The sequence below is a fragment of the Trachemys scripta genome, chromosome 8 (genome assembly GCF_013100865.1).
Source record: "Trachemys scripta elegans isolate TJP31775 chromosome 8, CAS_Tse_1.0, whole genome shotgun sequence".
Taxonomy (NCBI): Eukaryota; Metazoa; Chordata; order Testudines; family Emydidae; genus Trachemys; species Trachemys scripta.
In genome coordinates, this window is record NC_048305.1 from 21,331,391 (window position 1) to 21,359,334 (window position 27,944).

The window sequence follows — 27,944 nt, forward strand, 5'->3', positions numbered from 1 at the left end:
TTGGGCGTCGGTGCTGGGAGGTGAGACTCAGAACTATGCTAATGCAAAGTCCATTTCTGCTAACCTGGCATCCTTTCTTCTCCTCTCTACTCCCTCCAGTGCTCCTAGTCTTACCGGCTGGAGAGGACTTGTCCATGGCTGAACAGAGCACTTGTACAGTGCTGAGTGGTGCACAGCAATATTGTGGGGGCCTGCCTAGGATTTATACTATAAGAGTAGAAGGGAACCCTTTAAAGGGAACAGGGTTTGCAGGTGTGTAGGGTGAAGCGAATGGCGGCCCTGGGTTTCCTTAGCATTAATAGAGCTGTATGGATCAGTGCTGGTGCTTTCCAGAAACAGGGGAGGGAAAGGGTTTTAGTGCTCACCATGGGGCCTGGCCAGGGGACTTGGTAGAAGGCTAAGAGATGAGGCATTTTAGACTGGAGAACACAGTGCAGGGAGCAATTCTGCATTGCTGGGAGGGGAGATGCAAGACATCCCTAATGTCTCAGATTTTCCTGCCTTAACTGGGACTTTCCTTGATGCGTCTCTCCTTTAGCAGCATGCCATATCCTATCCTGTCCCGTCCCCCGTTCCCCCCCCCCCCCCCCGTGGCATGGCTGTACCCTCTGGAGGAGTAGGAAGGTCCTGGCGAAAGGCGTTGCCTCGGCATTTCCCTGCTACCATGCACCACCCCACTGTAAATGGGAAGGTGGGGGCGACCATGGGACTCCCCACTATCAGTGGAGGTTGGTTACCTGCCTAGCACCCCAAACTCTAGCAAAAGCTGCTGGCACAATGGAGGGGTGGGGGGTGGGAAGCCTCTTGAGAGTCAAGCCGCAGACAATCTCCTCTCTCATTTCCTGCAGCCACCATACATTAACCTTATCTGGGCTGGGAGCCTAACGAGGTCGGAAATTAATTCCTTCCCCTCCTCCGCTCCCCCGGGGCAGACTTGGCTCAGCGACTCACATGCCCCCAGCTGGGATCACAGGCGTCTTTGATTGGCTTTTTTCTCCCTTCAATTTGTATTTCGGTGTGCGTTTAACAAGGGAGACAGGAGGGGACAGCTCAGCCGAGGGGAAAACAAAGGAGCCCTCAGTGCCAGTCTGGATCCTAGCTTCATGCCCCCCAACTCCAGGGCCATCCGTCAAGGCGGCACTGGATGAGCTCACCAGCTTGCAATGCTGCATTACAGGCCTCGCTTATCAGGGTTCTTGCCTCTTCTGCAGACGCTGCTTGTAGTTTGTGTAAGCACCGGGGTCTCCTGACCCTTCCCCGTCACCCCCATTTACCACATCACGCCTGCTTTGTGACTATTAATAGACCAGCCACTTGGACTGACTGAGGGCAAAGGGGTGAGACCCTCAGGCAGGAACTGGTGGCTGTGACTCAGGCTGGCAAGAGGACAGGGCCTGGCCTGCACCACAGACTGAGGTCTAGCATCTGCTGTGGGTGGCTAGTCTGGGCATGCAAAGGTTCAGGACAACTTATTAGAGTGGCCTGTTTGCATAGGAGGAGGGCGTTTCTTAGTGCCCTCGGGCATTGCTTTTTTTTCCTTCACCGCCAAGGTCAGCTTTAGAAGTATGGCTATGGGGGACATACAGGTCGTTCTGCAGTAGGGGAACCCAGAGGAATTGATGCTTCTGGGCTGCATTGTTCCCCTTCCCTAAGCCTGGTTTTACCCCAGCCGGTGGTAAGATGTGGGGGTGATGTGGGCTCGTTCAGGCGAACAGTGAATTTCATGTGTCTGGGTGATGTTAACTTAGCGCGTCAATGTCACATTAGCTGAGTGAACTGCTAATAACTAAAGGTGGCTGAGGGCAGAGGTATGGGGCAGCTGTGAGTGTCCTTTTTTTCAGAAATGCTGTTAACCCACAGAGCGAGTGACAGGATCAGTGACTGGGAGGAGGAATTGGGAAGGCTAGAAGTGGAAGGGAAGAGGACTATAGCTGGGGATGCCAGGTAGATGGGCTCTTGACAGGAAAGTGTGTGTGTGTGTGTGACACACTCCCTACACCGGCTGGACTGAATTTCCCTGGCTGCCACCAGAGCCGAAGTGCCGAAAGACAAGAGGGCACGATGGACAGGGGATCCCAGAGACTTCATTCAACCCTTGTGCCCCACCAGCTTGTCACCTCTCCTGAGCTATGGAGGAATGGCACCCCCTTCCCCCAAGGGGTGATTCGCTTTCTTGGCCTATGGAACATCCTTATATTTCTGGATGGTGGTGTTTAGTTTTGCTGCAGTTTGTTGGTTCAGTGCCCTGATGGGATATTTCCAGTGTAGACCTCAAGGGATTGTGAAAAGAGATTGTCCCACTGGGAGGCACCGCTTCCCCCGCATCATCCACAGGTTCCTGGAGAATGAGGACAATGAAAGGTTGATTAGGTGGCAGCTGAGCACTGTCCCAGACAATTGTACTGTCTGACCTCATTCACCCTTACCCCAAGTTCTGTGCTTGAAGAAATCCATTTATTTTTTTGGTGGTGTTTGGAGCCCGAGTTGCCAACCCTCCAGGATTAAAGATTAATCTTTAATGAAAGGTTGTCCTATGATGAAACCTCTAGGAATACGTCCAACCAAAATTGGCAACCCAAACTGGGCCTTGTGGCTCTGGAGCTGTTAGCAGGGGAGGGGGTTTCCTGCAGTAGCTTGACACTAAGCGGGCTGGTCCCATGTCTCTGTTCTTTTCTGCTCAGGAGCTCAGCTGTGTTACAGTGCACAGGAGCCCTGGTCTCTCAGCCAAGGGTCACACACCTCCTTCTCCCATCACAGACCAGCTGGGTGGGGCCTGCTCCCAAGCCTTGCTGAAGCTTTCCGGAGAGGGGTGGAGGTCTGATTCCCAGCCCCTCGTGGTCTGGAGCCCAGCAATAGAGCAGGGTGTCTGCAAACCCCCTGCACGTAGACTGGGGGGGGAGAGGCGCTGACCAATCCATCTCTGCCAAGGTGCTAAGGGGTTAATGTCTAGCTTGGCTCTGGTGAGGGAGAAGGAAACAGAAGGTTTGTGGAGATAGAAGTGCATCAGCTGAGGAGGCAGGAAGAGGCTTGTGAGGGCTGTATCCTGCCTGCATCCTGGACAGGCAGTGACCTGGGCTAGAAACCTGCCCCCAGAAACCAGAGTTGTCGGGGCTTCAGGTCCAGCCAGAGAAGAGGTGGGGAGAGAGTAGGGGGAACCTGGGTGTGTCTGGGCCCATCTCTACCAGATTCAGAGTCCGCATCAGCTCTAGGCCTGCAGACTCGCCACCCCCAAGTGAACAAAAATGTTGGGTTCTTGTCTTTGGTTCGTAGCCTCTCAAGCTCACATTTTTCCAGCTGTTCTCTGCAATCCTGAGGCCTAGACATGGGCTCACTTTAAAAAGAGAGCTGGATTCTCACCTAGTCCTCTGGCACCAAGAGCTGGGGCTCTGAGAACCCCCCCAAACATCAAGAGACAATCGTAAGAGTTGGCAATGCTGGACCTCCGCTGTATTCCCTCCAGCTTGGCCAGGGTTGCCGGCTTAGCGTTGCTGCTTCCTACAGCCATGGGCTGACCCCGGGGGGCTGCTTCATGAGACGACATGCTCCCACTTCTGCAGAGGCCACAAGCATGACCATGGAACTAGAGGGCTTCTGCCTGTCAGTCCATTTATCAAAGCAGCCGTGTTTCAAGGCTGATGAACCCATCAGTCACGGACAGACTCCATCTGAGACCAGAGCATCTTTGGAAATAAATCTGGAAGAAGCCAGTGTCTCTCTCACCATGACTGGGAGTAGCAGCTGGACTGGCTTCTCTACAGGGTCCTTCCCCCTTGAGCTGGGCCAGCACTGCCCCCTGCTTAGTGCTCAGTTCTCCATCCTTCCTCAGGAGCAGAGCCTCGCCCGGAGAGAGACATAACCTGCCAGAACGTGAGCTGGAGACACCTTCACCCAGCAGCTGAACAGCGACGAACTTGCAAGGCCCCGTCTACATCTCCTGGGGCATAAAGGGGTTGGAATGGCCCCTGGGGGAATTTCCTCCCCTCCCATGCAGAGCTGCTCTATCTGATTCTGCGCCATCTCCCTCCAGTTCTGGCAATGGCAGAGGGTTGTGCTGGGGGCAGGCGTGCAAGTGGCCAGAGCACCTAGAGTCCGCTGCGTAAGGCTGCTGTAAGTGAGAGCAGCTCTGGAGGCCGTGCTGTGGCCCCCAGTTCAGCCTGCAGCCTGAGCTGCTCAGGGTGGCTTAAAGCCGTCTTTGCCTTACCTCGCCTCGGCTGAACTCCTGAGAAGCCAGCCTAGACTCCATCCGCAAACGCTTATACACCAGCATCCCTTCGAGCTCTGTTAAAATGCAGCTGCCTCTGGGATGGAAGGTGGCAGGTGCCATCAGCCATAAAGCAACACCACACCAAGCGAAGGAGACTCTTGTCTTGAATCTGCAGCAAAGCCGTTTTCCATGGAAGCTGCAGGGGGAATTTAGACAGCTGTCTGAATTGGCATTTGGACAGGATGTGGGCTTTGCCCCCAACTATTGCAAGACACCCACAGGTCTTTAATGAACACTAGCAATCAGGACCCTTCTTTTCTAATGCCTCCTGCAGCACAGCACCCCCTCGCACCATGCAGGAGCATTGCCTTGATACTCCACCCGTAGGAGGTGGAGCGTCCCCCACTGAGCTCAAGAGGAGCGAGCCGCTCCAAGCAAGCACCTCCTTAACGCAGATGGCACAGTGTTATAGCAGGTCACGCTGCCAGTCCTGTTTAAAAACAACACCAAATCCCGCCCCCAGGCCATGTGGCTCACCAGGCTTCCATTACGAATGGCAATGAGGCCTGTGTGGTTTGGGGGTTGCTGTGCGGGCATCCCAATCTAGGGGGTGGCACCCTCCCCTCAGGTGCTGGATCACTCACCTCCCACGCGCCATAGAACTGAAGCTTTGTTCTGGTGGGGCTGGTGCATGCCCATGCTGTATATCTCGACCCTCCACCCCGCTCCACTCGTCAGCACATTCGAATCCCCCTGTGGTCAGCCCCAGGAACTCGCCTCCCACCACTCTGGCTGCGGAGACCTGGAGCCCGCTGTGAACCGTGCCTGCTCGGATTTTGCTGACTCACAGTACGTGCACTTCTCAGAACAGGGTCTGGCTGATGTTTGTACTGATGCACGATCACTTTGGCAACCCCTGCAGCAATGGGGTTCACTGGGCATTCTCCTGGCCCCCTGAACAGGAATTCACAAATCTCTGCCTTCCTTCAGAGCCTGACCCTGGATTGGCACCCACCACCGATGCACTCAATACACTCTTGCCTCGCATGGTGACCAGCTGGCAGGGATTGTTATTGGGTCCCCAGGACCTGTGATGAAATCAAAGGAGAACTTGGGTTTGGGTATAGTTTGTTCTTGTCCTATTCCCACTCCCGACCTCCCACAGGCAAGACAAGAACTGGGTGTGTCGGGGAGGGTAACAGCAGCTGAGAAACTCATCCCACCAGTGGCAGATTAGTTCAGGGGTATCTTGTTGCTGTGCTGATGACGCACTGATTCCCTGGAGGAAGCGGGGGAAGGGCTGGGCTAAAGGTAGTTTGGAGAGAGAGAAGGTTCCCACAGCGGGACAGGGTCCCAGGTGGGGGGCTTGCTGAGCTGTATGAAATCAGCAGGGAGCACTTGTTGACTTGGGAATGCTGCTCTCTACCTCCGAGCAAGCTGCAGTGACTGGGGAGTGCAAGTCTTTTCTCCCCTCCTCCTCCTCAGTGCTTTCCCCCTGGGGATCTCGGCTCATGCTGAGCCTGTTTGGTTGTTTGTTTTTTCTTTTCACTGCCTGTTCTTTACCATCGGGTAACTGTGGTGCAAGGAGGTCCTACGACTTACACTAATGTCTACACAGAGAATAAGTGGCTGGCTCAACTGCAATTCTCCCACTGGGTCCTCCGCCTTTCCCTCCCTAGCCAACACTTTCCTGTCCTCCCCAGATTTGCTGGCAACAGGTGATTGCTCAGACATGCCTAAGGAAAGACTCTATCTCTGGCTTCTGATGTTTCTTCCCTTTGCTGTTCTCTAACGGCAGGTTTTTCCTGTCCCTGGTGTTTTCTGCATCTGACTTGCCTCTGCTCTCAAAGACCTGCCTTTTCTTGAAAGCGTCAAAGCCTCTGCTGTGCCATAATTAGCATTGGGCAAACCTTAAACTGTTCGTTTAGATCTAAGCTAGCCCTCAGAAGTTCAGGTGCATTTCCAGACCTCCTCAGAATCCCCTGAGTCTGCAAAATTGGGCTGGAGATCTTGTGTGAGGCTTGCACGTGAGATTTCCATTGAGATGGGGGGGGGGGAGGGATAGCTCAGTGGTTTGAGCATTGGCCTGCTAAACCCAGGGTTGTGAGTTCAATCCTTGAGGGGGGGCACTTAGGGATCTGGGGTAAAATCAGTACTTGGTCCTGCTAGTGAAGGCAGGGGGCTGGACTTGATGACCTTTCAAGGTCCCTTCCAGTTCTAGGAGATAGAAATTAATGGAGATATTCTGGTTAAAAGACAGGGAACAAAGGGTAGGAATTAATGGTAAATTTTCAGAATGGAGAGGGGTAACTAGTGGTGTTCCCCAAGGGTCAGTCCTCAGACCAATCTTATTCATAAATGATCTGGAGAAAGGGGTAAACAGTGAGGTGGCAAAGTTTGCAGATGATACTAAACTGCTAAAGATAGTTAAGTCCAAAGCAGACTGTGAAGAACTTCAAAAAGATCTCACAAAACTAAATGATTGGGCAACAAAATGGCAAATGAAATTTCATGTGGCTAAATGTAAAGTAATGCACATTGGAAAAAATAACCCCAACTATACATACAGTATGATGGGGGCTAATTTAGCTACAACAAGTCAGGAAAAAGATCTTGGAGTCATCGTGGATAGTTCTCTGAAAATGTCCACGCAGTGTGCAGAGGCGGTCAAAAAAGCAAACAGGATGTTAGGAATCATTAAAAAGGGGATAGAGAGTAAGATTGAGAATATATTATTGCCCTTATATAAATCGATGGTACGCCCTCATCTCGAATACTGTGTACAGATGTGGTCTCCTCATCTCAAAAAAGATATACTGGCACTAGAAAAGGTTCAGTAAAGAGCAACTAAAATGATTAAGGTTTGGAACGGGTCCCATATGAGGAGATTAAAGAGGCTAGGACTCTTCAGCTTGGAAAAGAGGAGACTAAGGGGGGATTTGATAGAGGTATATAAAATCATGAGTGATGTGGAGAAAGTGGATAAGGAAAAGTTATTTACTTATTCCCATAATACAAGAACTAGGGGTCATCAAATGAAATTAATAGGCAGCAGGTTTAAAACAAATAAAAGGAAGTTCTTCTTCACACAGCGCATAGTCCACTTGTGGAACTCCTTACCTGAGGAGGTAGTGAAGGCTAGGACTATAACAGAGTTTAAAAGAGAACTGGATAAATTCATGGTGGTGAAGTCCATTAATGGCTGTTAGCCAGGACGGGTAAGGAATGGTGTCCCTAGCCTCTGTCTGTCAGAGAGTGGAGATGGATGGCAGGAGAGAGATCACTTGATCATTGCCTGTTAGGTTCACTCCCTCTGGGGCACCTGGCATTGGCCGCTGTCGGTAGACAGGATACTAGGCTAGATGGACCTTTGGTCTGACCCGGTATGGCCTTTCTTATGTTCTGTTCTTATGAGATGTTGCTTCCATTTGGGCCAGAAGTACAGCAAGGCTGACCCAGTCACACAGCACTTCTGCACTTGGTCCCACTAGGACCTGGGACAGCATGAAAATGAAAAATAATGGAACAAAGTAGAGGGGCAAACTTTAACTCTCAGCAGCTCGGTTCAGGCTGTGTGTGATATTTGCAACCTGTCTGGATCTTATCCACCCCAGCTCTCATGTCCCTAATCTGACAAGCCTAAACCTGCACTTCCTATGCAGGCTAAAACCATGGATGGTAGCTCTGTGCTGGGGAGGGAGAAGCTAGTCTGATCAGCGTCAGGGATACTCTGAGAGTGTGTAGTGCAGCCCAGCATAGCAGGAGGAGAAGAGCTATGAAAGCTGCAGGGTGTGTTTTCTAGTATATGCTGTAGTATATATGGCTGGTATGGGTAACGTCTGCCTTGGGGTGCACGGAGATGGGAACTCGAGTGAGGAATTGGGTTAACGGCTATGTGATGTACACCTGCTTATTGGAATGTTGCTTGCTATCTAGATTCTTGTATCCCCTTTCCCCACCTTCACCCCCACATAACTCAGCACGTTATCTGAGCAGGTCCAAAGTCCCTCAAAGCAGAAATAACAATGATGTCTTTCTTCCCAGACTGTAGGGGGGAGGGAGGGGGAGAGAGAGAGCGAGAAGGAAAGCTAAGTTGAAGAAATGAGTCTTGCATTCAGTTGTGGAAGTGGTTAGTTCTGTGGTCATTCTTGTACTTTGTGGCCAGGAGTTCCATAGTCCAAATCCAGCTGTGCCTCCTGGACTAATCTGAGGGTCAACAGATTCATTGTTCCAGTGGAACATTACTGCCATTGGCGGCTAAGGTCATGGGCAGAGAGGCAATCTCTCGGTAGTTGGGCCAATTCCATGGAGAGCTTTGGATAAGAGACCAGAGACCTGGAACTGGGCTCTGTGCTCCATGGGGAGTCAGTGCCAGGAGCATGTTCATGCCAATCTGTATCGCTAAACGGACAGGCTGCCATGTTTTGTTCCACTTGGAATCCCTTTTGGGATCTAGTGCTTTGTTCCACTTAATTATTGAAACGCATGGCTAGGAAATCATGACTGCATAGATCAAGGTAGTCAGGCCTGTGTCTTGTAGGAGGGGTTGCAATCCTCTCATCAGGTGCAAACAGAAGTGTGCCCGTTTCACCACATGGTTATTTGGGTATCCAGTAGCACTGAGCAGTGTAATGACTTACCAGTCTGAGGGCAGAGGCCCTCAAAAGAGGGAGATGTTCTAGGCTTGCTAGGCCTAAGATTTAAAGGTACAGTGTTAGCTGGCACTCTCACACATTTCATAGATTCTAGGACTGGAAGGGACCTCGAGAGGTCATCGAGTCCAGTCCCCTGCCCACATGGCAGGACCAAATACTGTCTAGACCATACCTGATAGACATTTATCTAACCTACTCTTAAATATCTCCAGAGATGGAGATTCCACAACCCCCCTAGGCAATTTATTCCAGTGTTTAACCACCCTGACAGTTAGGAACTTTTTCCTAATGCCCAACCTAGGATGGGTATGTCTACACCACCAGTGAAGGTGTGATTATAGCACAGGTAGGCATTGACACCAGCGTGGGCATCTAGCTAGTACAACCAGCAGGAGTAGTATAGATGTGGTGGCACAGGCTTCAGCGTGGACTCACAACCTGAGTATTTACCTCAGGTCCCCAGCGAGCTTGTACTTGCTATCCTGTGCTGAAGTCCGTGCTGCCGCATCTTCCCTGCTATTGCTGTCGGTGCTAGCTAGGTTGAAGGGTATACCTGTCCGCGCTAGTCGCGCCTTCATGTGCTGTGCAGACGTACCGAAACGTGTGATGGAAACAGGGCAGTGTGGACTTCTAACATGTTGCCTGTCTCCACTAGACCATGTTACTAACACCTAACAGCGTCGCCTTTAAATCCTAGCCAAGTCAAACCTAGAGGGGAGGCAAGTTCTGTGGAGCAGTTTCGGTTTGTTTTGATCTAGCTAGTATTCCCCCACCCCCCCACCCAATGTTGCCTAGGATCCACTTCAGCCAGCTGTTCTTCACACAGCTGCTGACTTTGGCCAGGCATGGAGAAAACTAGGCGCTGGTGCAGTTCCCATTTGAGACACAGACTATAGAGCTGAGTGTCTTCTGTGTGCTGCTGGCACTTGAGTCTATGCTGCGTTGTCAGCTCTCCTGGAGGCCTCCTGTAGGTATTCAATAATACTGTGAGCCCTTTGGGGCAGGGGTTGTCTGCCTGTACAGTAGGTGACACAATGGGCCCCCACTCTGGCTGGGACCATTAGGCTCTATGGTCATAGGGGTGATAGAAGTTGAGGAATGCCCTGCTGAGCTATTTGAATAGTGATAAACAAAAGTGCTCAAGATAGTTAAGACCAAAGTAGACTGTGAAGAACTTCAGAAAGATCTCACAAAACTAAGTGATTGGGCAACAAAATGGCAAATGAAGTTTCATGTGGGTAAATGTAAAGTAATGCACATTGGAAGAAATAACCCCAACTATACATACAATATGATGGGGGGGCTAATTTAGCTACAACGAATCAGGAAAAAGATCTTGGCTTCATCGTGGATAGCTCTCTGAAGACGTCCACGCAGTGTGCAGCGGTGGTTTAAAAAAGCAAACAGGATGTTAGGAATCATTAAAAATGGATAGAAAATAAGACTGAGAGTATCTTATTGCCCTTCTATAAATCCATGGTACGCCCACATCTTGAATACTGTGTACAGATGTGGTCTCATCTCAAAGATATACTGGCATTAGAAAAGGTTCAGATAAGGGCAACTAAAATGATTAGGGTTTTGGAACGAGTCCCATATGAGGAGAGATTAAAGAGGCTAGGGCTTTTCAGCTTGGAAAAGAGGAGACTAAGAGGGGATATGATAGAGGTATATAAAATCATGAGTGATGTAGAGAAAGTAAATAAGTTATTTACTTGTTCCCATAATACAAGAACTAGGGGCCACCAAATGAAATTAATGGGCAGCAGGTTTAAAACAAATAAAAGGAAGTTCTTCTTCACACAGCACACAGTCAACTTGTGGAACTCCTTGCCGGAGGAGGTTGTGAAGGCTAGGACTATTACAGTGTTTAAAAGAGAACTGGATAAATTCATGGAGGTTAAGTCTGTTAATGGATATTAGCCAGGATGGGTATGGAAGGGTGTCCCGAGCCTCTGTTTGTCAGAGGGTGGAGATGGATGGCAGGAGAGAGATCGCTTGATCATTGCCTGTTGGGTTCACTCCCTCTGGGGCACCTGGCATTGGCCGCTGTTGGTAGACGGGATACTGGGCTAGATGGACCTTTGGTCTGACCCAGTATGGCCATTCTTATGATCTGATAGGCCAGTGTTCCCCAGTGAGCTCAGCAGGTGGCCAGCTGTCTCCTGCCTGTGACACAAGGTCAGAAGTGTCTGTATGTGTGTGTTTGCATAGTGAACACTGTCCAAGAGGTGTCTGGACAGGAGAGCAGCCACTCTCCGGATGACAAAGGGTGCTCTGCACAATGTCAACCTCGCCCTTCAGCCCCTCTTATCTCTCCTTCTCCCTCCCTGCTCTGTAGCAGCAGCTTGATTTTTAGCACCTCTGAAGATACCAACTGGCCTTTGCTGCATTCCACGCAGGGGTGTGAAAAGCTGCAGGAGCCCAGAGGCGGCTTGAGGGGGTCTCTGGCCAGCCGGCCTTGTTGAAGCAGAAGCCACAAAGCAAAAGGGGTTTAAAACAACACCAATCATGTGGAACTCTTTGAAGCAGCCCCTCTCTGCACCAAAGTGGGGAGGTGCAGAACGCTAGGCCTGCAAAGTCCTCGGGAAGCTCTGTTTTCCTTCCGAAACATATGTTCTCCTGCTCTTCCTCTGAAAATGGCTGCCAGCACCCAAGAGCTACCCTACAATAACAGTGCTGTGTCCATGTCTGACAGAGCAGAGAAAAAAATATAAGGAACGTAATTACCAACCTTGCAAGGAGGGGGGTTCTTTTAAAAAACCATGATAGGAATTGAGGATCGGGTCAAGGAATAGGGGGAAATAGTGTCAAGGACATTATCTTTATTGGCAGCCGGGTGTCAGGTTAAGACCTGCTCAGTCTCAAGGCTTGGGCTGTGTCTACACTGCCACTTTCAGCGCTAAAACTTTAGTCATTCAGGGGTGTGGAAAAAACAATCCCCTGAGCGACAAAAGTTTTAGCGCTGAAAAGCGCCAGTATAAACAACACCTTATCGCTGGGAGCTGCACTACTGGCAATAAAGCTACCACCGCTCATTCGGGGTGGTTATTTTATTGCTGGGAGAGCTCTCCCCTGGCGATAAAGCGTGACTGTGCTGCCCACGTCACAATGCTGCCGTGGCCACGCTGTGACATGGGCAGTGTAGACGTACCCTTAGAGTCTCTGCTTGCCCATCTTCCCCTTCGCTCTTTGCCTGCAGTTGCCTCTGCTTGTAAATTCACAATGTGTTTTAGTTCTGGGTTGAGTGCGTTTAGTTTATCTGAGACCATTTTAGATGATGTCCCCTTTGATCCCAAACCTCGGGGGGAGGGGTCTGAAAAATGGACGCTGGCTCCAAACCAGTATGTGACTGACCCCCATGAGAGGGGTTTTTATAGAGGGTATCCAAAAGCAGTGAGCAGGGTCCCCTGCCTGCAGGTGACGATCAGATGACCTGACAGAGTGGGTGCCCTCCTGCAGGATCAGCTGGAAATGGAGTTATTGTTTCTCCAGCTCCCTCGTAGGCTCTGCTGTATCTCTGTCCAAACACTCAGTAGGTGGTGGTGTGTGTTTATTATTTGTATTGCCGGAGCACCTAGGAGCCCCAATCCTGGACCAGGGCCCCATGGTGCTAGGCACTGTACAAACTCGGAACACAAACAGTCCCTGCCCCCGGGCTGCTTTTTCCTAGTTCCCCTCCAACCTTTGTAGAAGCCCAAACCCCTCAGCCTGGATCGTTTTGTTCTCTCCTCCCCCAGCTGGTTCCCTGACTCCTGTTCTCTCTGCTGCTTTCCCTAGTGCTGGACCAGCTCCTCCCGGAGCTCAGCGTGCTGCTCAAGTTGCTGGATCATGAGTACCTGAGCGCTACCACCATGGAGAAGAAACTGGCCGTCTCCACTATCCTGCAAAAGCTGCAGCCCCCTGCAGGTCAGTAAGCTCTCCTGGCCCCTACTGTACACTGCCTCGCTCCGCTTCTTCTCCCCCCACTTCTCTCCAGGACTGCCCTGAGGTTTAACTGGCTTTGCAAAGGAGGCTCTGCCCCCGCCTAGGGGCAGTGTCATGCCTCCAGCACAGATCTGGTCTGTGCAGCACGCTTGCTTTTACAGCATTAAGTTTGGGAGGATGCCCTGGGTGGAGAAGCCTGGTTCTAAATTAGACTGGATGTCAGAACCCCTCTTGGTGCTCTGGGGTAAAGCCTTCTCGTAGGCTGCAGGAGTGAGGGCCTGGGAGCTGTCTGTCTCCTGGGGGATTCGCAGATCTGTCCGTGGAGCTGGGGAGGAGAAGAGCTTGTCTCAGCCAAGGACTCTCCGTGGCAAACAGACAGTGCAGTCACCTGGCTGTGGGCAGAGGGAGATTGTAGTTCAGGCGTCAGGACTGGACTCTTCTGCAGCAGCCAGGGAATTTGGAGAAACCGTCATGGGCAGCCGTAGAAACTGCCTTTTCCTTCATCCAGTGCAGTGAATATAAAACGGGGATACAGAAAACTGAGGTGAGGCATGAATGAACTAGCACTGGCTCTCCTCTAGCTCATGAGGCAGAGCATTCAGCCAGGAAGGTGGAGCACCCAGCCCTTGGATCTCTCTCTAGAGAGTCATTTATTGCTTGGCTGCATATCCGACCCCTTTATTGATGAGATGCATGACTCCCTCTGGTGGTTTTTTCGTGCAAAGAAAGTCCTCCAGTTGACCTTGAGTAGCAGAGATACCGGCATTAAACAATAGCTGGCTAGATCCCACTGCTCTACCCTTTTGAGTTATTCAAGCCTTCTGGATACTGACGAATTCTCTGTATTTATTACTGTTTCACCTGCCGTGCAATGGGAGCTGCAGGCGCTCTGGGATGGCAAGGTCTCTGGTTTCAGTGCGACATGTCTCCGTATCCTCCGCTGAAGCGCTTGCTCGTATCGTCCTTTGGCACTGCTCCTTGGCAAACCCTGGCAGATCCCTGCTGCAGCAGGACCCCCATGAGACCTCTTTTCCCCTTTCTCCAGCTGCCGGACGTCAGAGTTACACAGCATGTGTACATCAGGCCGACTGGCGCACTCCTGCGCCTGACACCGGCAGCTCCTGTGCAAACAGGCCCAGCCCAGGGAAGGGAATTGTTGTGATTTGGGCTGGAATTGCTCTGCATTTCCTGTGGAAACACTCATTCCCACTGGCCTTCCTGCTGGTCGTTTCTGCTGAGCGGGGATAGGCTTCACACCTGGAGGGCCGCCTCCTCCCCATGGCACCCTGCAGAGTGAAAATATCCCCAGGGAACCCTCTGAAATGACCCTCCTGTGGGATGGAGAGTTGTAGATTCCCCCCCCCCCCGCCCCCCACCGCTTCCTGATCCTTGCTCTGTGTCATTCTGTGCACTCCAACTTCTTCGCCAGCCACCTCCCTGCTGCTCTCCCTCCCTCCCCTCGGGCTGCTGCCCTTGGGAACCAGGTGTCCTTGTGAGGGGTGCTGCAGATGCGCATGCGTGGTCTGATTAGCTGGGCTGGCTGCCCCCTGGCTGCAGTGGTCTCTTGGGTTACTACTCCTGGGGAGTTGGGTGTGTGCCCATTTCAGTGGGGTCCGACAGAGTTGTGTATCTTGACTTTAGCAAAGCTTTTGATACGGTATCCCACAGTATTCCTGACAGCAAGTTAAAGAAGTATGGATTGGATGAATGGACTATAAGGTGGATAGAAAGCTGGCTAGATTGTCAGGCTCAACGGGTAGTGATCAACGGCTCGATGTCTAGTTGGCAGCCAGTATCAAGCGGAGTGTCCCAGGTGTCGGTCCTGGGGCCGGTTTTGTTCAACATCTTTATTGATGATGGGATGGATTGCACCCTCAGCAAGTTTGCTGCAAGAAACTGGGGGGAGAGGTAGATATGCTGGAGGGTAGGGATAGGGTCCAGAGTGACCTAGACAAATTGGAGGATTGGGCCAAAAGAAATCCGAGGTTCAACAAGGACAAGTGCAGAGTCCTGCACTTAGGATGGAAGAATCCCATGCACCGCTACAGGCTGGGGGCCGACTAGCTAAGCAGCAGTTCTGCAAAAAAGGATCCGGGGATTACAGTGGATGAGAAGCTGGATATGAGTCAGCAGTGTAGCCTTCTTGGCAAGAAGGCTAACGGCATATTGGGAGCATTGCCAGCAGATTGAGGGAAGCAATTATTTCCCTCTATTCGGCACTGGTGAGGCCACATCTGGAGTATTGCGTCCAGTTTTGGGCCCCCACTACAGAAAGGATGTGGACAAATTAGAGAGAGTCCAGCGGAGGGCAACAAAAATCATCAGGGGGCTGGGACACATGACTTGGGAGGAGAGGCTGAGGGAACTGGGCTTATCTTGTCTGCAGAAGAGAAGAGTGGGGGGGATTTGATAGCAGCCTTCAGCTACCTGAAGGGGGGTGAGGGGGAGGGCGTTCCAAAGAGGATGAAGCTCGGCTGTTCTCAGTGGTGGCAGATGACAGAACAAGGATCAATGGTCTTGAATTGTAGTGTGGGAGGTCTAGGTTGGATATTAGGAAACACTTTTTCACTAGGACGGTGGTAAAGCACTGGAATGGGTTACCTAGGGAGGTGGTGGAATCTCCATCCTTAGAAAGCAACAGAGGGTCCTGTGGCACCTTTAAGACTAACAGAAGTATTGGGAGCATAAGCTTTCGTGGGTAAGAACCTCACTTCTTCAGATGAAAGTAATGGAAATCTCCAGAGGCAGGTATAAATCAGTATGGAGATAATGAGGTTCGTTCAATCAGGGAGGGTGAGGTGCTCTGCTAGCAGTTGAGGTGTGAACACCAAGGGAGGAGAAACTGCTTCTGTAGTTGGATAGCCATTCACAGTCACCCTCCCTGACTGAACTAACCTCATTATCTCCATACTGATTTATACCTGCCTCTGGAGATTTCCATTACTTTCATCTGAAGAAGTGAGGTTCTTACCCACGAAAGCTTATGCTCCCAATACTTCTGTTAGTCTTAAAGGTGCCACAGGACCCTCTGTTGCTTTTTACAGATTCAGACTAACACGGCTACCCCTCTGATACTTGATTCCATCCTTAGAGGGTTTTTAAGGCCTGGCTTGACAAAGCCCTGGCTGGGATGATTTAGTTGGTGTTGCTCCTGCTTTGAACAGGGGGTTGGACTAGATGACCTCCTGAGGTCTCCTCCAACCCTAATCTTCTATGATTCTAAGAGTTCCCTGGGCTGGCCATGCCATCCTGCCCTGCCCATGCAGTCAGAAGTTGACTTTGCTCCTCCCCAGCAGTGGTAATGTCTTTTCTCCTTCTCAGAGAAGGCTCTGGACTACATGTATGTGAACACCGCAGCCCTGCAGAACAGCACCAGCTTCGTGGAGTCCCTCTTTGACGAGTTTGGTACGTACAGTTCAACCAGCTCATCACCAGTCTGGAGATCCCGCCACACCTTGCTGGCCATGCAGCTGAACTGCTGTGACTCTCTAGCTATCGCTCCAGCCTACAAGGCTCAGAGCTCAACTCCCGCAACCCCAGGCAGAGGGCCGACTCCTTCAGCACTGGGAGTGAAGCCCCATCCTTTGGATGACCCGTTACTCGAGGGCTCTAGTCCCTCTTTGTTGGCTACCCAGGTGACTGCTCCCAGGACAGGGATGGAAAGAGCAGGATATAACCTTGGTGTAGTGGGAACATTCACCACACCAATAAAACCAGATCCATTTCCCGAAGCGGGGTGTGACCCCATTGCCGTCACACTGGTCTATGCAGTTCCTTCACCCCCTCCCCGCAATATCTAGCTCACTTTGGGGCACCCAAATATGAACGCGCCTATAGAAACGCCAAAGCTTGTTCCGCTTGGGAAGATGTGGTGTGAAGCCCACAAAAGCTTATGCCCAAATAAATTTGTTAGTCTCTAAGGTGCCACAAGGACTCCTTGTTGGTTTTGGACTATAAATGACGTTCTTGTGACAACAGGCTAACTCTGGTGTGGGCTGGGGGTGGTCAGTGTGTGTGGCACTGAGAAAGAGAGAGACCTTCCCTGAAGGTCTGTTTGGGGAGCCCTGTCCCCGGCATCATTGCTTGGCTTAGCATCTCTTCTCTAACCCCCCTCCAGACTGTGATCTGCGGGATCTCCAGGATATGCAGGAGGATGATGGGGACACCAGCGAGGGCATTGGCTTGGAGCTCACAAGGAGCCATCCATCTAAAAATGTGAGTCCAGCCACCTCAAAATCTCCATCCCCACAGGTTCTTGGGGCCCTGTCACAGTTACGTGGTAGTGAAAGGACAAGAATTGGAAGCATTTGGTTTGGAACGTGACTATGGCTGGGCTGGGGCTTCTCAAGCCACAGTCCCTGTCTGCTCTGAGGGGGTGGAAGCAGACCGCGTAAGGGAAGGGTCTGGGCTCTGGGTTTGATAATCTCTTGGATGGGGAGAGGCACACGCAGATCCAGGAGGCTGGGGAGGAGACTTGTTACCCTTCTCTTGCCATTATGGGAACAGCTCTTGTTGATGGCCCCTTGGACACCGTGTAACTCAGCCCCATCCCGCTCCTTCACTCTAATTCACACTGGTGTCTCTCTCCTTTTGTAGGCTCCCAGGGACCCTCCTCCACCACTGCCCACAACCCCCCCGCCTGAAGATTACTACGAGGAGGCCCTGCCTCTGGGCCCAGGCAAGGCCCCTGAATACATCACCTCACGCAGTGAGTCTGACCCTAGTAAACTGGAAACACCTGTGGGAAGGGGACTGGAGAACACCCAGCAGACTGGCCCCGGGCATGTCTAAACGGAGGCTGGCATGGGAGCTGCGGAGCCAATCAAAACCAGGAGCCCTTGCCAGCATCCCACAGAGGGCTGACCCTCACTGGCTTGTCTTGGGGAAAGCAATGACCTGGGGTGGGGGCAGTGGCACTCCTGTCCCTGCTGCCTTCCCAAAACGCCTCAGTCAGGGCTCAGTGACCAGGAATGTTGAGCTCCTGATGCAAGACAACCTCTCCCACAGCTGGCCTAATGGCTTAGGGCAGGGAGAAGTGGGGGCTAAGGGGCAGCAGGTTCACTGGGAGCTGGATTTGATCTGCTTCAAGTCCTGGTCTCTGAGGCCTTTGGAATGAACAAAGCCCCAGTCCTGGCTCCTGCTGTGTGCAGAGAGAGAGAAAGGGATCTTTCACCCAGTAGCAACACCTGCCAGCCCCTTTGGGAGTGACATTACTGGGCTCCCAAGGAGCTTCTATCCAGGGCCTGATGTGGGGCAGCTGCCCTGAGCACGCTTGGGCAGGGGCTCCAAGACCCCCCCACCTCCCACCCCCAAGGGAAGGAAGAGATTTCCCCAAAGTGGGAGGTTTTGCTTTGTGTTTCTCTCAGGTGTAGGATTCAGCCCCTCAAATGCTCCCTCCTCTCCCAGCTGCTGAGCTCAATGCCTGTGTGAAGGGCAGCCTGAGGGGAGGGGGAGGGAGCGCTCCCAGGCCCTGTATGTGAAGGGGAGTGTGTGCTGAGCCTCTCCGGGAGTGGCTGTGACCTTGGAGGAATGTCAGGAAAGGAGCAGGGTGCTTTTCCCAAACCGTGTCACTTGGCAGCCGGTCTCCTTCCTCCTGTGGGCGGGGCTGTCCGGTGGCTCCTGGGGAGCTGGCAGAGGAGGGAAGGGAGGTTTTCTGCTGCTGAGGCCTTTTCAGATTAGCCTGTGGACAAAGTCCTTCCCCTTCTCCCACCACTTTGTGCTTCCATCCAGCTGTAACTGCACCCATGTCTAATCGTTACACGTGGCCTTGCTGCTGAGCCGGAGCTGATGTTGGCAGCTGTGAGAGCTCCAAGCTGTGGCATGACTTGCTTCAGCGCAGCCTTCTGATGGGCCCTGTCACCAGTGTCTGTGCCATGCACGTGCCCTGTTAATATCCCAGTCCCTGTGCAGGGGTCTCCTTCATCACAAATTTCACACCCTTTGCTCTCTCCGCAGATAGCTCAAGTCCCCCCAACTCAATCGAGGATGGCTACTATGAGGATGCAGACAGCAACTACCCTATTACCAGGATGAATGGGGAGCAGAAAAATTCCTGTAGGTACCAGGGCAAAGGCTCTTCAAGACAGGTGCCTAACCAGGGGGAAGAGCCAAAGGGGATGAGCCATCAGTCTGATGGATGGGGGTTGGGTGGGGAATCCTACACAGAGCCAAAGGGTACCTAGGAGTCTGCATGGACCACAGCCCTGTGGTAACCATCAGTGGTAGTTCTGTGGCCTTCAAGGCAGGAATTGCTGTAGGTGTTGCAGGGAGAGCGAGGAAGAGAGCCAGGGTCTGTCTATTTCTGGCAGTTTATAACCAGGTATAAGAGGCACCCACCTGCTGCTCTGGGAGCCTTTGACTTTAGTTAAAGTAACCGTGCAATGAAAACAAAGACAGCAGCCTGAGAGAAGCTTCAGCTGCCTGGGCAAAGAGCTGCATCCTGGAGTATCCCTTGGAGGTCAGTAGTCCCTGAGCAATTCAGACATGTACGCTGATCTTACACAGGCTGCTCAGCAAACAGTCAGGCCTCTTGCATGTCCTAGCCAGTGACTTCTCCAAGAGCCTCTCTTCATCTAAAGAGAAGGTTTGTCACACGTAAGAGGTCACTTAGAGCCCTCCATGCTTTGCATATTTCATAAAGGGAAATGCCAATGCAACTTGGAGAAGAGCTGGAGGAAAATGAAAATTGTTAGTGTTGACCTGCTGCTGTTCCAGAGTTTGATTTCCCTGCCCCACACATACAAAGGCTTTCTTTCTCAAGACACTGCTAGGAGAAGGTGATCCTCCAGGCTGAAGTCCCACTCCATGTGCAGGGCATTGGAGCTCTGTTGTCAGTAGCATCCTGAGGTGACTGGGAGGGTCTCTGCTTCCTTCCAGACAATGACTCTGATGCGATGAGCAGCTCCTATGAGTCATACGATGAAGAGGAGGAGGATGGGAAGGGCCAGCGGCTGACACACCAATGGCCGTCAGAGGAAGCATCTATGAACCTGGTGAAGGACTGCAGGATTTGTGCCTTCCTGTTGCGTAAGAAGCGCTTTGGGCAGTGGGCCAAGCAGCTGACAGTCATCAAGGATAACAAACTCCTGGTGAGACTTTAGCTTCCCGAGTGCTGGGGAATGCAGGGGGTCCCAGGATACAGGAAATCTTTGCGGAGATCTGGAGTCTGAGAGATCCTAGGCTGGAGAAACGGGGAGCCTCCTGTGTATAGGGTGCAAGTGAGCCAAGTGCACCAAAGGACATGCAGCAGCTATGCCAATCCCTGCTTACAAGTGGACTAACCATGCATGTTCAGTGACTTGTTTGAGTAAATGAAAGGCTATGTCGTCCATGGGGGTGTGAGCAGGGCTGAGACTGCCTTTCATGGCAATGTTGCATATCTAATCCATACCTGCTGTGCAGAATAACAGCACCTCGGAAGCACTTATACTGTGAGGCCCACAGTCCAGGTCTCTACCCAGAAGCCATCAGGGTTCATCCTGTATATTTATCACTGGAAAAATTAATGCAAAGTCATCATGCAGGTCAGTTACCTTGGAGACATTGTGGCCCAGAGAGTAGGGTACAGGACTATCCAGGTTCTATTCCTGGTTCTGGGAAGAGAATGTTGTCTAGTGGTGCGAGCAGGGACTCCTGGGTCCTGGCCCCTTCTGTGACTTTGGCTGAGTCACTTCTCTGTAGCTTCCTCCTCTGTAAAATGAGGCTAATGATACTGCGCCACCTCTGTGAATTGCTACGAGGTCACTAGATGAAGCCCCGTGTAAGGGCAGACAGAGCTTCAGCAGGGATACTCCCCCTTTGAGCTAGCACGCTCATTCTCCGCGGCCTGGCAGGAGATGCAGGCAGGCCTCGACTCTGTGGGAAACGGTTGTCTCTACTTCTTTTAGTGCTACAAAAGCTCCAAGGACCGTCAGCCACACCTGGAGGTGCCCCTGAGCGCCTGCAGCGTCAACTATGTGCCCAAGGACGGGCGCCGCAAGAAGCATGAGCTGCGCTTCTCTCTGCCAGGGGCCGAGGCTCTGGTGCTGGCGGTGCAGAGCAAAGAGCAGGCTGAGGAGTGGCTGAAGGTACCTCTTACTGCAACTTATGCCTTTCTCCCTAGCCCACGCCACTGGCCACACAGGCTTCCTTTCCCTGTGTGACCAGTCTTTGTCCTTCTGGTGGAACCTCCTCCTTGTTCTGGTGCCGTCTCAGTACATGGCCCAGCTCCTGTGATCCCTGTCTGACGTAATGGCTAGGCAGGTTAGCTGCCTTCATGGGAAAGGTCTAGCGTCCAGTGCTGCCTTATCTCTGAAGGGAAGGAGATTTTCCACCCATCTTTTATCATTCCTGCCAGACTGGGACACCAGCTGTGGGGCGAGCTACCAGGCCCAGGGAGCCCTGGCCCGTTTCCGCTCCCTGTGTGATAGGCTGGAGTCCCATAGGCAAAGGGAGAGGGGAGCTGTTTGTTTACCCTCCCCCTCCTTTTTCCTGCCTTTGTCTGCCAGTGGGAGGCTGTGTAGCTTGGAAGCTGTTTGTGAAGTCACCAGGTCTGCGTCTGAGCTGGCAGCATGTAAAGGCCTGAAACAGGAGCGCATTTAAATAGCACCACCTCGCCCCTGGGGAGCATGAGCCCCTGCCCACCTCAAATCTGCTGATGTGAGGCATTTCACTGCTGAAAGATTGGAATGCCAACGCTGCCCCATTACACTGCACTCCAGGGCTCCTGGTGCTGTCAGATCCTCCCTACCCAGCCTGGCTACTGCATGTGCCTTGGTCAAGGGCCATGTGGGGGAGGAGGAGGGATGGGAGAACTTCTCCCAGGCTGAACCTGTGTGGAGATTAGCAAGAAGTTCTGGTCACCCACATTATGATTGTAGCAGGTTTTCAACACCCCTCTCCTTTTGTTGGCTGGCAGGGGTGGGACACAGGAAGGCTGAAGTAGTGCAGGGTGGGTTGTCCTCATGCCGTGTCCATCCTGACCGGCATCTCCCCAGAGAGTCTAGGCTCACCACAACCTCACAGAAGGATGGTCAAGGCCCTAGTCTGGGACTCAGGAGACGCAGGCTCAATTCCCTGCTCTGCTACAGCCTTCCTGGGGATCAGTACATAAAAGATTGTGGTGCTCAGATGCTATCTATGGTGATAGGTTTGTATAGGTATCTTGGGCAGAACCCCTGTAGGAGATTGACAAAGCTTCCCAGATCAGCTAGCTGGAACCTAAGGGGCCTTTGTGACTGTAGTCTGAGTCCTTGTTAAATGTCCCTAAACCTTTTTAATGACCAAACTATTCATATTTCAAACAAGACTTTGTGGAGGGAGTTTTAAGAGCTCCCTGCTCCAAAGGGAGCTTTTCAGGGCGCAGCATGCTGCTTTGTCCCCTCTGGAAGGCAGCAGGGAATTGGATCATTCCAGGAAGGGATAGTTCATAAATAGCTACGGCAAAATGCTGTTTGCTGTGGTCAGGTCAAGCAGTGTGGTCGGAGCTCCTCTGTTACTGGGGTAATGACTGGGGGCTCAGTCGCTCCCAATGGGTCGTGAGAGGCTGGTGCTGAGTGGTCTGTCTCCACAGGTGATAAAGGAAGGGAGCAGTGCCAGTGGAGGAGGAACAGGTGGGACTGAAGCCCCTACATCCCCCGTGCTGCATTGCAAGATGGACCTTGACAAGGTGTCTCTCCCCTGCCAGTGTGGGTGGCTGGGGGTTAGTGATACACAGCAGAAGGGAACCGTGACTAAACTCTCTGGAAACAGGCAGCTGAAGGCTGGGTTCTGCAAGATCAGCCTTGCTCGCAATGTTTGCATGGCCCATCTGTGGCACCCCTTACATAGCAGAAGGGGACCCCCTCCAATGGGCAACAAAGAGCCAAGACCATCTCCCCAGCCAGCCCTGGAATGAAGATGGGGGTTCCTCTAGGGGGATGGGGCATATGCCCTTTCCTGTCCCCCTGCCTAGGGTGGGGCTATCAGGAGCTAGGCTGGACACTGAGCTTTGCCAGACTCGCAGAACTCCGGTCAGGGATGGTCACTCAGTGCGGCATTGACGTGGTTAAAAGCCATGGGGGGGGGAGGGGAAGGAAGGGATAGAGAGAGGGACTGCACTGAAATGGATGCCTGCCCTCCTCCCCGCAGACGTTATCGCAAGACAAACAGACGTCTGACTCGGACAGCATGGCAGCAGGGGAGAACTGCACCCCCATGAGCCGAAGGGAGCGCGGTGAGAGCCCCAGCCCCACTCTGACCATTGTGGGCCCATGGGCTGGCATTGCTGTGGGGAGGGGTGGGGGGAGGGTCCACCCCACTGCAGAAAGCATCCTCATCACCTCTCTGCAGCTGTCTCAATAAGCCGCCTGCTGCCGGGAGGTGGGAAGGGGTCACCCATGCCTGCTGGCACAACTTCCCCTCACTGCCATGCGGTGCGGCCCTGCTGCATGTGCTGGAGTTGCTGAGGCCCCTGCCACAGAGGAATATTTGCAGCCTCTGCCTGAATCTGCCCCTGGCTCCACGCACCAGTTCTCTGAAGTGCAACAGTTGCTGGGGGTGGGGATGTCCTGCTCTTGCCCCGTCGGTGTATCTCTTCCCCCTCTGCCCTCCTCTCCCTGCCACTGTCTGACACCCGAAACCCCTTCCTGCTCTCATTGCAAATCCCAGCCTGAGAGATGGCACCATAGTGACCTCTCCGCTTTGGCCAGCCTCGGGGGGGGGGGGGGGGGTGTTGCCATTTACTCCTGAGCTGAGCTCTCCTCCCTGTTCCCAGGGAAAGGCAAGAAAAGCGGCTTGGCTGAACTGAAGGGCTCGGTGAGCCGGGCAGCTGGGAGGAAAATCACCAGGATCATCAGCTTCTCCAAAAAGAAGCCATCCCCTGAGGACACCCAGACGTCCTCCACCGAGGAGGACATCCCCTGTTGTGGTTCGTACCTAGGGCTCTGGGGAGATGGGAGCAAGAAGGGGGTTTTCTGGATCTAGGTGGATGTTGTTTCTAGGGGACTTGGTGCCAGGTGTAAGTTGTGCCACAATGCCTTTCTCTTGCCCATCGGATGGACCACCCAGAAGGGGGATGGGGACAGAAGACACAGGGAATTTCAGTGTTTCCTCTGAATTCCACCCATTGCTCACTAGCCCCGCAACAGCGTGAGGGACTCTGCCATGTCATGGAAAGGGATTTCCTGCTACAAGCATGTAGCCTGGGATTGACTTCCCCTCTCTCTCTCTCTCTCTCTCTCTCTCTCTCTCACACACTCACTCACTCACACTCTCCTTTTCTACCTCAGTGTCCCCAGTCCGTGATTGTAGGACCAGACTATTTCACCCAGGACACAGCACTCTGGGTACACATCTGGGGAGGTGCTGGGGACCACACAGCTGTCAGGTGCTCTGTGTTAAGTGCCAGGTGAACAGGGTGATTTGGTTTTCTCTCTTCTAAGCTAGAGCGGTAGAGCTAAAGCCTGCAAGTTACATAAACAATTGGAACAAGTTATTAAACAATCCATTTGTAAACACCTAGAGGAGAGGAGAGTTCTAAGGAACAGCCAGCATGGATTTGTCAACAAATCATGCCAAACCAACTTAACTTCCTCCTTTGACAGGGTTACTGGCTTAGTGTATGGGGAGAAGCAGTAGATGTGATATGTCTTGATTGAGTTAGGCTTTTGACACAGTCCACATGACATTCTAATAAGCAAACTAGGGAAATGTGATCTAACTGAAATTTCTATAAGGTGGGAGCACAATTGGTTGAAAGACAATAGTCACTTAGAGTAGTTCTCCATGGCCTGCTGTCAAATTTGGGAGGGTGTATCTAGTGGGGTTCCAGGGGGCTCAGTCCTGGGTTTAGTACTAGTCAATGTTTTCACTAATGACATGGATAATGGAGTGGGGAGTATGCTTATAAAATGTGTAGATAATATCAAGCTGGGTGGGGTTGCAAGCACTTTGGAGGCGAGGATTAGAATTCAAAAGAATCTTGACAAATTGAAGAATTTGGTCTGAAATCAACAAGATGAAATTTGAATAAAGGCAAGTGCAATGCACCACTACAAAAGGGGAAATAACTGGCTAGATGGTAGTACTGCAGATCTGGAGGTTGTAGTGGACACAAATTAAATGAGTCAACAATGTAATGCAATTGCAAAAAAGGCTATAATTATTCTGGGGTTTATTAACAGTGGAGAAAGTCCAGAGGAGAATAACAAAAATGATAAAAGATTTAGAAAACCTGATCTATGAGGAAAGACTAAAAATACTAGCATGTTTAGTCCTGAGAAAAGAGGACTAAGAAGGGACCTAATAAGTCTCCAAATATGTTAACAGCTGTTATAAACAGGGTGATAATCAGTTGCTCCTCATATCCACTGAAGGTAGGACAAGAAGTAATTGCCTTCTCTGCAGCAAGGGCTATTTAGGTTAGATATTAGAAAAAACTTTCTAACTATAAAGGTAGCTAAGCTCTGGAATAGACTTCCAGGGGAGGTTGTGGAATCCCTGTCATTGGAGGCTTTCAAGAACAGATGGGCCACACCCACGCACCTGTCAGGGATGATCAAGGTTTACATGGTCGTGCCTCTGTGCAGAGGACTGGACGTCATGACTTTCCAAGGTCCCTTCCAGCCCTATGACTCTGAGTTAGTAAGTTGCTCAAAATGCCCTCTGAGATAAGATGCTGCTAAAGAAAATCAATGAAGAGAGACTCATACTGGCCCCCATTCCCATAACACCCGAGTGCATCACAATCTTGGATGTAGCTATCCTTGCTACACACCTGGGAGATAGGGAAGTGCTCTTATCCCATGGGGAACTGAGGCACAGAGACCAAGTGATCAGTCACACAGGCGGTCTGTGGTGGAGCTGGAAACTGACTCCAGGTCTCTTTAGTCCCAGGCTAGTGCCCTAACCACTGGACTATTTACCTCATGAATCCTGCCCCAAAACAGAGGGGATGAGCATGGTAACCTCATAAGGCTTCTGCATCTACAGTTTCTGTGGACAAATCCTAACGTCCTTACTTGGGCAAACGTTCTGTTGACTTCAGCAGAGATTTTGCAGAGTATGAACTTACTAAAGACCAAGCTGCACTTGGGCCTTTGATTTTGAGTTCTGCAGTTCTAAGGGGCAGATCTGCTGGTTTCCAGAGAGAGGGTCCTGCCCCTGTGCAGTGCTTTGTGGGGTGCTTCCACTGCCAGAACAATGTGGGGGAACAAGGCCTACCCAGAGGTAGGGAGATCGGCAGTGATTCCCTGACAGGCCTGGACATACCTTGGTAGGATACCGCAGAGCAGCATTTCAGACTCTGGGTATATCTACACTGCAGTTAGACACCCGCGGCTGGCCTGTGCCAACTGACTCGGGCTCGTGGGCCTTGGGTTGCAGGGCTGTTTAACTGTGGTCTACATGTCCAGGATTGGGCTGGAGCCCCAGCTCTAGGACCCTGTGAGGCGAGAGGGTCCCAGTTGCAGCCTGAGGCCGAATGTCTACACTGCAATTAAACAGCCCCTTAGCTCGAACCCTACGAATCTGAGTCAGTTGGCACAGGCCAGCCGTGAGTGTCTAGTATAGACAGACCCACTGACTGAAGTAAAGCGAGACAAGACAACCTTTTGGAGCCTCCCGCCCAGCCCCCATTGGCTCTCGCTTTCCACCTTTCCTCTAGCATCATGCTTGTTCGTGCATATCAGCTGAACCTAATGAACTGAGACTCTCTTCCCTTTGGGAACCGGCTCTCCCTGCAGGTTACCTGAATGTCCTAGTTAACCAGTGCTGGAAGGAGCGTTGGTGTTGCTTGAAAGGCAACACGCTCTATTTCCACAAGGACCGCTCCGACTTGCGGACGCACATGAATGCCATCGTCCTGCGTGGCTGTGAGGTGGTGCCAGGCCTGGGCCCTAAACACCCGCTTGCTTTCCGCATCCTTCGCAGTGGACAGGAGGTCTCTGCCTTGGAGGTGAGTGTTTCATTCTCAGCGGCTCTGAGTGACGCATGTGGGCTGTAGAGGCTTTTCCTGCCTCACTCTGGAAGATGTGGATGGGCAGTTTGGGTCCAAATCCTGGTCTGTTTCCTTAAGGGTTTAACCAAACCCAGAACTGAACAGAGAGCCAGAATAGATTCTAAATGGAAACCTTCAGGGTCAGTTTAACTTACCCTTTCCCCAGCTGTGCTTTGAGACCCCAAATGCAGCCAGGTGGGCTGGTGCATGGCCCAAGCAAGTGAAATTGTCTAGAACCAAAACGCAAAGTCCTGTTTTGCTGCCGAGCCCAGCCAAATGCAGGCGATCACATAAACCACGCTGAGCAGCCTCTGAAATTTTCATTAATAATCTGTGGTGCACCTCGTTACACAGACAAGGGATTTGGGTTTTTTTAAATCTAATCTTTATCTTGGCAGGATCCCTAAGGCTATGTGAAGTTTTTATTCCATGATTGATTAAAGCAGGCATGCATGGAGCACCCTGTTAAGGTGCTTCAGACAAGTGAATGAAATATACGAAGTAATTTCACTTGGGTCTGAATGACTGTATAGCAGCAGCCCAGATACTGATAATATCAGCACAGAGAAGCTGCTGGATTCGTTGAACCAGGCAAATCACGGCAGGTGAATGAACTCATTTGACTCTTAGCGTCAACCCAACGGCTCACCTGCACAGGAGCAGAGCTTGGTAGGTGCTTGGGCTGATGGAATCCAGCTAATAGCAAGCTCATTCTCTAGGAAGGGTAACTTCTTCCCAGTTCCCCTGGGAAGTCCATCCCTACCCAACCCCACGCAGAGTTGAAGACGTTCTGCATGTGTTGCATATGAGCAGATACCTGTGCTTTCTTGTGTGGCATGGGTGGGTTGGGCTGGTGTGGGGAGACCCAAAGCAAGGTGGTTTTGGGGGGCCAGGGGAAATATTGGCGTAACTCCCTGCCCATGCTCTGCAGGATATGGGTCATCTACCTGGAGAGATGTGAAGGGGAGATGCATATCCAGGGGCCAGGTGCTCATGATGATGGCTTTCTCACCCCCTAGGCAAACTGCTCTGAAGATCTGGGCCGCTGGCTCGGCCTCCTGCTGGTTGAGACTGGCTCCCAGAAAACCCCGGAGGCCTTGCACTATGACTACGTGGATGTAGAGACAATAGCCAACATAGTCACCGCTGTGAGACACTCCTATCTGTAAGGGGCTCTCCTCCCATCGTTCCAAAGCTTTCATTA

General features: G+C 51.9%; 1 protein-coding gene across 2 annotated transcripts in view; it reads left to right on the forward strand.

Annotated features, from left to right (window-relative positions):
* AFAP1L1 (actin filament associated protein 1 like 1) overlaps positions 1–27,944 on the forward strand; it is a 55,130-nt gene that overhangs the window by 20,468 nt on the left and 6,718 nt on the right. The window contains exons 2-13 of one of the 2 annotated variants that reach the window (XM_034780254.1): positions 12,640–12,768; positions 16,108–16,191; positions 16,904–17,001; positions 17,383–17,494; positions 18,742–18,840; positions 19,663–19,874; positions 20,673–20,852; positions 22,337–22,432; positions 22,894–22,978; positions 23,519–23,671; positions 26,487–26,698; positions 27,760–27,905. In XM_034780254.1, coding sequence (XP_034636145.1) covers positions 12,640–12,768; positions 16,108–16,191; positions 16,904–17,001; positions 17,383–17,494; positions 18,742–18,840; positions 19,663–19,874; positions 20,673–20,852; positions 22,337–22,432; positions 22,894–22,978; positions 23,519–23,671; positions 26,487–26,698; positions 27,760–27,905 — 1,606 coding nt within the window. Of the gene's footprint in view, positions 1–12,599; positions 12,769–16,107; positions 16,192–16,903; positions 17,002–17,382; positions 17,495–18,741; positions 18,841–19,662; positions 19,875–20,672; positions 20,853–22,336; positions 22,433–22,893; positions 22,979–23,518; positions 23,672–26,486; positions 26,699–27,759; positions 27,906–27,944 lie in introns of both variants that reach the window. The other variant, XM_034780255.1, reaches the window with a different exon arrangement.